This window comes from Galeopterus variegatus, unplaced genomic scaffold (genome assembly GCF_000696425.1).
Source record: "Galeopterus variegatus unplaced genomic scaffold, G_variegatus-3.0.2 Scaffold1721, whole genome shotgun sequence".
In the NCBI taxonomy this organism is placed as follows: domain Eukaryota; kingdom Metazoa; phylum Chordata; class Mammalia; order Dermoptera; family Cynocephalidae; genus Galeopterus; species Galeopterus variegatus.
The window spans coordinates 157,832-168,460 of record NW_007727832.1 but is presented as its reverse complement, the minus strand read 5'-3'; the positions used below and the strand labels follow the sequence as shown (position 1 = coordinate 168,460).

General features: G+C 56.9%; 1 protein-coding gene across 2 annotated transcripts in view; it reads left to right on the top strand.

Annotated features, from left to right (window-relative positions):
* The first annotated feature begins 1,086 nt into the window (after positions 1-1,086).
* TBC1D16 (TBC1 domain family, member 16) overlaps positions 1,087-10,629 on the top strand; it is a 70,214-nt gene continuing 60,671 nt past the window's right edge. For both annotated transcript variants that reach the window (XM_008578572.1, XM_008578571.1), the window contains exons 1-2: positions 1,087-1,267; positions 3,998-4,595. In XM_008578572.1, coding sequence (XP_008576794.1) covers positions 1,087-1,267; positions 3,998-4,595 — 779 coding nt within the window. The remainder of the gene's footprint in view (positions 1,268-3,997; positions 4,596-10,629) is intronic.

Below are 10,629 nucleotides of genomic sequence, written 5' to 3'. Positions count from 1 at the left end.
TCCTCTTAAGCCAGTCTTGACCTGCTAAGTTGATTTCAGAGTTCACTGTAAGGCTACATCCTGCAGTTTGAAAAACCAGCCTAGGGTATCAAAGTGAAATTTCCAGGTTTGGGTGTTCTCAAATGTGCCGCACTCTGCTGAATGGCTCCCATGCCTTGGAGTAGACCAGAGCCGGTGAGAATGCCTCTGTCCCCACAGCCTCTGTCCCCACAGCCTTTCCCCGTGTAAGACTTTTAGGCTTAAAATTGCTTCATGCCCGTCTGTTGGGTGTTGGATTTTTGTTTGAAACTGAGAATCTCTTTACATGTTTATCAGTTCTTTGGTTTTCCTTTTGTGTAAATTGCTCGTTTAAATTGGGATATTGCTCCTTTTTGCAGTGAATTTGTACGTGTTCTTTATATATTCTGGATACTGATCCTTTTGTTTCTAGTTTATCATTTTTAAAAAATGAATCATATGTAAACTCAGGTTCTTCAAATATTATTTGTGACACCCTGGGCATTAGGATGCTGGGAACACACAGGGTGAGGGGAGAGGAGGAGGCTGGGAAGGAGGAAGGAGGAAGGAGGATCTGGTGCAGCAGGGGTGAGACGTTCAGGAAGGAAGGGCTCCTTTGTGTGGATGCAGGTGAAAACTGGGCAGAGAGAAAGCCCGGAGGATTTTATGAGGTTGCTACATTGGGAACAAGGTTCCTCTAGCCTCATGGTTCTCAATGGGCAATTTTGCCCGCCAGGGCACATTTGGCAATTCCTGGAGACATTTTTGGTTGTCATCCTGCAGAGGGAGGTATTAATGGCCTCTAGGAGGTCAAGCCCAGGGAAGCTGCTCAGTATCCTGCAACGCACAGGGTGGCCCCACACAGAGCAACCCGGCTGCCCCATATGCAGCCTTGCGCTGGCAGGACCTGCTCCTGCAGTTCACCAGCATCCGTGGGTACCTGCTAGTGTGAGGCAGGATGCAGCCCTGGGACACCCAGCCCAAGCTTGTGGCCTTGATCTTGATGCATCTCCTTTGCCTCCCCCAGGCAGGTCTTGGTGAGCCCCGCCTGGGCTGCAGCCTGCGGAGGATGGAAACACTTGCCCCAAAATGTCTCTCGGCCGCCTCCTTCGCCGGGCCTCCTCCAAAGCCTCAGACCTCCTGACCCTCACTGCAGGTGGCAGTGGCAGCGGGCCCCCCTCCATCCTGGATGGCGAGATCATCTACTCCAAGAACAATGTCTGCGTGCACCCACCCGAGGGGCTGCAGGGGCTGGGAGCGCACCACCCGGGTGAGTGGGGGAGGGCGTCCCTGCAATCGCAGGCCTGGGGGGGGGAGGCCCCGAGGTCATAAACTGGTGAGGGGAGGCCCCCGAGGTTGCAGCCTGGGGACAGCTCAATGCACCTCTCAAGTCACCAGGCCCCAGCCTCAGAGGGCTCCGTTTCACTTCCTCATCCAGCCTAATTTCCCATCTGTGAAAAGAGTCCGTGACTCTGGTGGGGCAGGGTGGGTTAAGGGGAATTTAATGGGATTTGCAAGTCCACTGAGGTCTTCAGAGGGTGTCAGAGCCACTAAAGGGCTGCAGGGGCAGGAAGCCCCCCCCAGCCCCCCAGGTGAGGGGAGCAGGACCCCTCCCCCTGGGGACACTGCCAAGGTTGGGACTCTGTCCTCAGCCCCCCACGTCTGGAATGAGAACCCCCCCCATCCCTCAAGGTTTCCCGCCCACACGGAGGGCCGGGGCAAGAACAGGCTGGAGCATCAGGCAGCGAGGGTTGAGGGAAATGGGCCGAAATTCCCGGGAGTTCACTGGTCCCAGTTGCCCTCTGCCCTTGAATCCCACCGCTTAAAAATTAGGGAAAGAAACTCTCTCATCTGGGCTCTGCAGGGATGGAGAGGGACCCCTCGTATCACCTGTGGCAATTCCTGACTCGTGCTCCTGGGGTGGGACACCTTTTCTGTGGTGACAGTGACTTTGCTTATCTTTTGCAGAGCCACAGAGAAGGAGACTGTGCTTTCTGTGTATGTGCGGGGCCCAGGCTATGTCCTGATTCAGGGCAGTAAAGGGCCGAGAGCCACAGCACATGAGAAAGACAGTGCATTTGGTTCTTTTCCAGAACGTGCAACTAACTGTGGCTGTCCTCCCGGGAGGGGGGCCAGGTCTGGGGTGTCAGGTCCAGCCCATGAGCAGGCCGGGTGAGTCACTCAGCCCTGCTGCCCCCGAGGAAGGAACACAAAGATGGGTTAGAGACACACGAGGCCTGCATGGTCCTTTGTCATTTGTGCAAATGACTTGCCACAAATAAATACGTCGCTTTATTCCTGGATTGCTTTATTTAATGTGCACAGCCTCGCGAGAGTAGCAGGAGTCCTGGGCAGGCCTCTTTGGTGGGTGAGGACTCTGTGGACCACATAGCTCCAGTCTGTGGTGGAGCTGGGGCTGGAGGGCCGTGTCTGAACCCCCCTCCTTTCTTCCTGCTGCTCCTTGAGGCTGCCGAAAGGGCGATGCAGGGTCCCTGGCGTCCTGCAGCAAGGCAGGGACTTGCTTCCTCTCTTCTGCTCAGGCCGCCGTAACATTTTCGGGGCCCAGGTCCAGAATGCAGACAGAGGCCCCAGACCAGATGTTGAGATATTTAAAAGTTATAGATTACAATGAGATCTGGGCACTTTACTGTATGCAAATTATGTTTCAATAGAGTAATGAATAAATACATAATTAAACAAGACAGAAAGGTTAAATTATGCTAATGACATGTTTAAAGAGTGTGTTCTATCCTGCCTTGACCAGGGTATCCAGGCTGCAGAGCGGGGGGGCTGCTTCCCGCCTCCAGCACCCCTTCTCTTCCACGCCCCGCTCTATCCTGCACCCCACCGGGCCTCAGGCTCGGTATTGTGGGCAGGGAATTCCGGGTGCTGGGTCCCCGGAATGTGCCCTAGGAGGGGGGTGCAAGCTCTGGAGGCTCAGCCTCTTGGCCCTGCGGATGCCTCGCCCTAGGAGGGGTATGGCGGGGGAAGGGCAGAGGTTCTAGGCCAGGTCTGAGGGTGTTTCTTGTTCTGGGCAGAGGGACAGAGAGAGGGACAGGGGAGCAGAGGTCTTAGGCTCCCTTCCTGATCCCAGAGCTGTGTGATTTGAGGGTGTAGACACACTTGGCCTCACTCATGCTGTCCTTATGCACAACTGGTTGACAGTCCCCGAGTTTCCCAACCTCTCTTGGGAAGAGGAACAGAGCTAAGGAGGTTCTGGGTGGAGCCCGAGCCCCAGGAGAAGTGGCTGAGGGTGCGCAGCTCCTGCACTGGGAGGCTGTGGACACAGGGGTGCAGAGGCACCGTAGGCCAGGAATCGGGATACCCCAAAATGGCTTGGTGCTGCATTAGGAAATACCCTCTTCCTCCAAAACCGAGCGTCCACCCACTGGTGCTGGTGGTGGAGAAACAGCTCTTCTCTGCCCCATCAGCAATCCAGCATGTGGCCACGCTGCTCAACAGGCAGCCACGAAAGATGGTCCCTCTGTCCAAAAAGCTGCATTAAAAACACCAAGCCTGCCACGGCTGGTCGGAAAAGGCCCAACCCCCACCCATCTCGGATGTACGCTTTTTGTGCAGTAGAAATCAAGTGTCCAGGCTTCACCCCTCCTGACAGCGCTGTGCAGCTGTGGTGCTGGGTCCCAGACGAGGAGGCCGAGGCAGGCAGACAGGCTCTGGGGCGATGGGGTGGTAGTCAGGTGGGTGCTCCGAGCACCAGGAGAGCTCCCCGTGCTTGGAAACGCACGCGGCAGTCCACTGCTTAGGGACCAGGGTCCTTGGATCTGCTGAAGTGTGTGTGCATAGAAGATGCCCCTAGCTTTGATTCATTTCAAGCTCAGCTATGTCCCTGGAATTTTTTGCTCAGGGTGGCTGTGTCTGAAACCCGACTGGTTTGCTAAAGAAGGTGGTGGCCACTACGGGAAACCAGCCGAGGCTCTGTAAGGGCCTCGCCGGCAGCTTGCGTGGCCCCCTAACCCGCCCGTCCTCTGGCTTCTCACAGGTTACCTGTGCTTGTACATGGAGAAGGATGAGCTGCTGGGTGCCACCCTCATCCTGGCGTGGGTCCCCAACTCTCGGATCCAGCGGCAGGACGAGGAGGCCCTGCGCTACATCACCCCGGAGAGCTCTCCCGTGCGCAGGGCCCCCCGCCCCCGGGCCAGGCGCACCCAGAGCTCGGGGACCCCTCACCAGTCCTCCCCTACGGAGCCGAGGCCCACACTGACCCCCAAAGACGAGGACATGCTGGTGGTGGCCCAGAGCCTCCAGGACGCCGTGCACGTCAGCCCTTTGCCAGAGGATGGGGAACGGCTGGCCCAGGACCTGGGGGTGGACGGACCCCTCCTGGCCTCGCAGCCGATCCACAGTGACTCCGGAATCTTGTCCACGGTCAGTTCGCAGGACGGAACCGAGGAGGGGCGGGAGCCGCAGCCCGAGGCCGCAGAGGAGGAGGGCTCCCTGGAGCTGTCGGCCGAGGGCGTGAGCAGGGACAGCTCCTTCGACTCGGATTCGGACGCCTTCTCCTCGCCCTTCTGCCTCTCGCCCGTCAGCGCGGCCCTGGCGGAGAGCAGCAGCTCCGTGTTCCTGGACAGCGAGGGCAGGTGAGTTCCTGACGCCGAGTGTGGCTCTCCGGGGTGGGCCTTTGAGTGTGTCGCCACCGTGTTGAGTGCTGAGGCCGCCTGCCCACCCAGTCCTGCGGCTGCTCTGGGTGCCCCCGCTCCCCATGGTCAGGGCTTTGGCCCCAGGTCCCTGGCGGAGGGGACTGTGAAGGATGTGCAGTGGGGCTCCCACATTCTACTCTCACTTAGGACTAGACAGTCCCTGCCAGGTCTGACCAGCCCATGGCTGAGGCCAAGTCCCAGGAGTCCCAGTCTCTTCTGTTCTCATGGAGGATAGGGCAAGAGATGACTGGATTTCCCAGGGCCCCCAGGCAGGTGCCAAGAGGCCTGGGTGGCATCGCAAAGCTTTAGGGCTGGCTTGAGCCCAGTTTTGTTGCTCTGCTGGTCCCCAGCCAGGCTCCACCTGCGCCGTGCAGCCCACCAGGCACGTGAGCAGCTCGCTGGGACCCGCGTGACGTTAGCCTTTCTGTTCCTCGTGTCTGTGAGCTGTGGAGCTGGAATGCAGCCACAGAGGAATGTTGGCGGTGTTCACCCTACTCGGCGGCCACCGCACACCCCAGGGGAGCCAGAGTGCCTGGACTTGTTGGCGGCTGGACTTGTGGCACAGGCCACACTAGTGGGGGCTGGGAAGGGGCAGGAATTTGACCTGTGACCTGTAGTGGATTCCCTGTGCCTCGGAGCTCAAGAACCACCCTGATGGGGTCGAGGTGGCCACAGTGTCCACCACCCAGCATCTTTGGGGTCCTCGGAGCCTTACAGAGGTGGGCTGCACGAGGCTCATGAACGGTGTGGCTGCACCAGAGCACTGAGGAAGCACAAGACATGGCCACATGTGACTTCTGCAGTCCCTTCCTGTGCCCTGGATGTGGTCCTTGGGCTTATCAGATTTCTAGGCAAACAATGGTGATAACAATAGACAATAGTAAGAGCTGGCATTAGTCAGTCAGCACATAATTAATTATTGAACTTGCACTGTGAGCCAAGTGCTTGCTGCACATCGCCGGGCTGAGCACTGCCTGGGCACCAGGCACTTTGTGCTGCGGATTACGTGTTTTTATGCTTTCAAGAACCCCAGGCCCTGAGAGGGAGGTCCTAATATTATCCCCTTTGCATAAAAGGGGAAGGGAGGCCCAGAGAAGGTAAGTGACCTGCTGGAGGTCACCCATCCAGGATGCAAGCCACGCTGGGATTTGAATCCTGCTGGGTCTATGCCATGGCTAGCGCACAAAAGGTCACACCGGGCTGATGTCAGCCAGGGAGAAAAGGGGCAGGGTGCAGGGACACGGAATGCTCTGCTGGCCTCAGCAGAAAGGATTCGAGATGGATTCTTTCCTGATTTTATCCCCTCAATAAGATGTGGTCCATTATAGCCCAAGGGTGAACTGATAATATTTGCCTCAGGTATTTGAGAACGCTGATAAAAGGAAGCAGTCAGCCATAATGTAACCGAGGACTCCAGGTCCCCGATGAGGTCCACTGAGCCGTTAGGTGTTTGGACCAGGGACGGACCAGGCTGGGGACGAAATTCCAGCCCCCACCTGTGGCCCTCTGGCCGGGCTCAGTCAGAGCTCCCCCCCTGGTGGTGCCACGCTGGCAGTGCAGTGGTACCTGCAGGGTCCGAGCACATTCGGTACTGGTAGCTGAGCTGCCCCCTGCTTGGGGACCCTTTGGTGGCCACCTTCATTTTCAGGATTAAGGGTGTCTCCTTATCTTGTGGTCCAAGGTCCTTCGCCATCTGAATGGCATCTTTATGTCCGGCTCTAGGGGGAACCTTCTCCATCCCCCAGGCCGAGGAGGGTGCTCCCCAACGCTCCCTTCCCTGTGTTCCCATTGGAGCGTGGCTGTCACCCCCCAGCTGCCCACCCCATCCGCAGCTGTTGTGAGTCAGGCGGTGGTGAAGGTGTGAACTGTAGAATCTGCTCCAAACCCTGACCTTACCCCCGGTCGTGTGATCTTGAGGCAGTTACCTCCTGTGGACAAAACTTAGCTGCCTTATGGATGTGAAATGTGACCAACCCCTTTGTAGGACTGGTCTGTGTGAGGGTGAGGGCAGGGCGTAGGGACACGGAGGGCTGGCCTGGGGAGCCATCCTGCACCAAGGCTGGGGCTGCGGGGGGTCACCTTCTCCTGTCCCTGCTCACGATGGAGGTGCTGAAATTGCTCATTGACGTGGCTGCTGTCACAGTGCTGCTCACCTGGGGACCTCTCCACATGGACCCCTGTAATCCACATTGCTTCCCCTAAGCCCATATCAGTGAGAGCAGCTTTATGGTGGGACAAGACGGACGTGATGGGACCCCTCCCTGCCCTCTGGGAGCATGGGCTTCAATCTGGGGCTGACACAAAAGAGCCTGTCTCCAGGACGGAAGTGATAGGTGAGGCACAAAGGCTGGCTCCAACCCCAGCCCCATCAGGCATGGCAGACTGCTGGGAGCTTTAAAAAAGAAACCAGATCTGGATTCTGAAAGGGGCTGGGGCAGGCCTGGAATCTGCATTTTTCCAGTGTTTCCTTGCTCCTTTGCTCCCTGTCCAGTGTGTGGTCTTGCGCCACTCCTCCCCACCCCGCCATGCCTGGCTCATGATGGGACTGGAAATCCTTGATTAAAAACCCTTGACTTGGGCTGGCCCGTGGCTCACTTGGGAGAGTGTGGTGCTGATAACACCAAGGCCAAGGGTTCAGATCCCTATATAGGGATGGCTGGTTGCTCACTTGGGAGAGTGTGGAACTGACAACACCAAGTCAAGGGGTAAGATCCCCTTACTGGTCATCTTTAAAAAAAGACCCAAAAAACAAACAAACAAAAAACCCCTTGACTAAATGCTATAGAACAGGCGTCCCCCCACTGAGCTGCTCATGAGAACACCCTGGGCAGCTTTTTAAAATCCTGATGCCCAGGCCGCACCCAACCAGTTGAATCAAAACTGTCAGGGGTGAGGCGCCGGCATTGGTATTTTAGGACTCCCCAGGGGTTTCCAATGTGCAGCCGGAGTTTAGAACCACTGCTGTGAAGGGTCAAAGGAGAGAGGTCCTTATGCACTGGGGCAGGGAGGGACGTCGGGGCTGGGGTCCCCAGAAGATGGGAACCCCGCAGGGGGCTTGGCTCTGAGGACTTGCGTGCACCCATAGCTGCCCCTGGAGTGCAGGTCCCTCATTTGCCTGGGCATTGAGCCCCCAGGAGGGCAGGGCAGGTGGGCTGGCTCACGGGAGCCCTCTAGTGGCAGAACTGAAGAACTACATGGGCAGGTGGAGTGCGTGGCTGAGGACCCGCCAGGAGGAGGAACAGGGATCCAGGGTCCCCAGACATTGTGTCATCTGGTAGGTAGCTCACAGGTGGGCTGAGTGGTCAGACAAGTGGCATGTCCCCTGGGCCATCCACATTCGTGTGCTACCTGTGGGGTACAGCGGGCAGGGCCTTGTTCCTAAAAGGCGAGGCCGCCTGCCAAAGCCTGTGGTCTCCTTGACCTCCAGCCCCCACACGGTGACGGCCTGGAAATGCTTGACCAAAGGAGCACCCAGGCCTACTTGGGAATGAGTGGGCGAGGGGAGCTGTTGCTGCCAACTCCTGGTCAAGGACCCGCCTCCTCTCCCTGAGGCCCTGAGCTTCCGTGAGCAGGGGCTGGGTCCTGGGCTTAGTCTCGTGCCTTCCATAATGTCAGAAATCAGGGCTTTGGACTGTGATGGGCAGGAGGACTACCAGACAAGGTCCGTGGCATTTTGTCCTTCATTTCTGTCCTGAAAGTTACCCGGCCCAGGCCCATGGCTGGTTACATGTCGACCAACCTTGCCCTGGGGACGGGCATTGGTGACCTCAAGATCTGCAGCACAGCTTCTGCTCCCTAAACCAGAACGTCTCTCCTAGAGTGTGTCCTAAGAAATAGCCCACATTACAGAAAGAAAAATAAAATTTGTGTGAAGATGTTCATCATGGTATTCTTTATAGCGGTGAAAAAAGAAAAGAACCTAAATATTCAACCATAGAGAAGGAAGTAAATTAATTAAGGTTCACCTGCTGGATCAGGGAGTTTCAATGGGGCCCCACGAGCCCCACAGTTTTATGAGGAGAGAGCATCATCTGACTTCTGAGAGGTCTGTGACACCCCAAAGGTTCAGAACCTGGGAAACAGACGGAAAGAGCGTGACATGGTAAGGACCGCGTTGCAACATGGAAACTTACGGTGTATTGGGCCGGCCCGGTGGCGCACTGCTACAGTGTGCCGGCGGCGCTCCCGCCGAGGGTTCGGATCCCACATACAGACCGGTTCCCGCTCACTGGCTGAGCGAGGTGCGGGCGTGGTGCCGAGGGTTGCGATCCCGTTGCCGGTCCCGGTCCGGTGCGGGCGCAACACTGAGGCTTGCAATCCGTTGCTGGACACGAAAAAAGACAAAAAGGAAAAAAAAAAAAGAAGAAACTTATGGTGTATCAAAAAGAAAGCAATTAGCAAGTTATGACTGTGCACATTATGACTGAACGCCACAAGGAGGCCGAGCGCGAGTGAGGTAGCTCGTGGCAGCGCTGCCCAAGGGGACTTCCTCCAAGAGAGTCTGGATCTGTGTCGCCCAACACGGTAGCCACCAGCTTCACGTGGCGGCGAGTGCAACCAAGCTGCCAAATTTTTAGTTTTACGTAATATTGGTTAATAGAAATTTAAATAGCACATGTGGCCAGCAGCACCGTGTGGAACAGCGCAGGTTGAGAGGAGGGGACACCAGTATGCTAGCAGAGCGTACTGATGAGTGCGCTTTTTCTTTTCTCAATTTTCAGACATTTTATACGGTGATTCTATGGCTCTTAGGATGAAAACCAACTTTTAAAAATAGCCACACTCAGGACTGGCCTGGCCATCCTTCTGTCTTGCACGCTTGCTAAAGAAGAAGGCCCCAGGGTGATCCGGTAGCTGAGGTCGTTCCAGGGAAACCAGTGCTGATGATGATTGGCCACCTCGGTCCCCAGCGCTTCGCATCGGGCCTTTCTCCCCCCGGGGAACTGCGTGCTGTGTTTTGTCCCATCGGGTCCCCTTGTCATTCCTGGCTTGCTTTCTCAGGGCATGTGGAAGATCTTGGGGCCCAAGTGCTGGATGCATGTGGGGTTACAGGGTGGGCTGGATGGCTTTGCCAACTGGTTGTGGCCTCAGTGTTCCTGCAGCTCAGGCTCGGTCCTGGCAGGCCTGGTGCAGTACAAGAGGGCATGGGCTGTCAAACTAACAATGGGCCCACCTGCCCTCGGGTCCTGCCAGGACACCCTTGTCCTCTCCAGCCTCTCCTCTGCTCTCTCCTGTGCACACCGGGCGTTTCGGCTCAGGGCTGTCCCAAGCAGCCTCACCGTGTCCCAGCCTTGCCCCCTCTGGCTGGAATGTTCTCTCTCCCACTGAAATCCCGGCCAACCTGTAGATGGAGAAGCCTTTCCTCTCCGTGATCCCTGCCCCAATCTGAGCTTTCCCTCTGCAGAGCGACTGTCGATTCTGTGTGTTTTGTTCAACACTGAAAACACACTGCCTTTCCCTGTTGCTCCATCACCTGGGTCTTACCAGAACCTTCTGCAGTGATGGATGCTGTCCTGTTGTGGCCACTCATCACGTGTGGCTCTCGTGCTTGAAATGGGGCACTTGCGACCGAGCATCTGGATTTTCGGTTTTATTTGTCTTCAGCGGATTTACGTGTTCATTACCCACGTGGAGGGGGCTTTGGGGTTGGATGCGCAGGTCTAGATGCTACGTTCCTTGTGAGGACACAAAGTGGACCTTAGAAATGCAGTCACCCTCCCAGCACAGAGCAGGCTGGCAAAATTCTGTTGAGAAAAACAGGTAAAGACATGAACAAGTGAACGCATGTGCCCCCCACTGCCAGGTGGCGGTTTTCTTGCGGGAGGGATAGCGGGAGGGGTCAGGTTACCATGAAGCCACAGGCAGACCCTGGAACTGGCCAGTGGAGGGACGGTGACAATGGCGACGTGGATGAGTTACGGCCCGACCTCTTGTGGCTCACTCAGCAGGTGCCGCCCCCCCCCCCCCCCCCCCC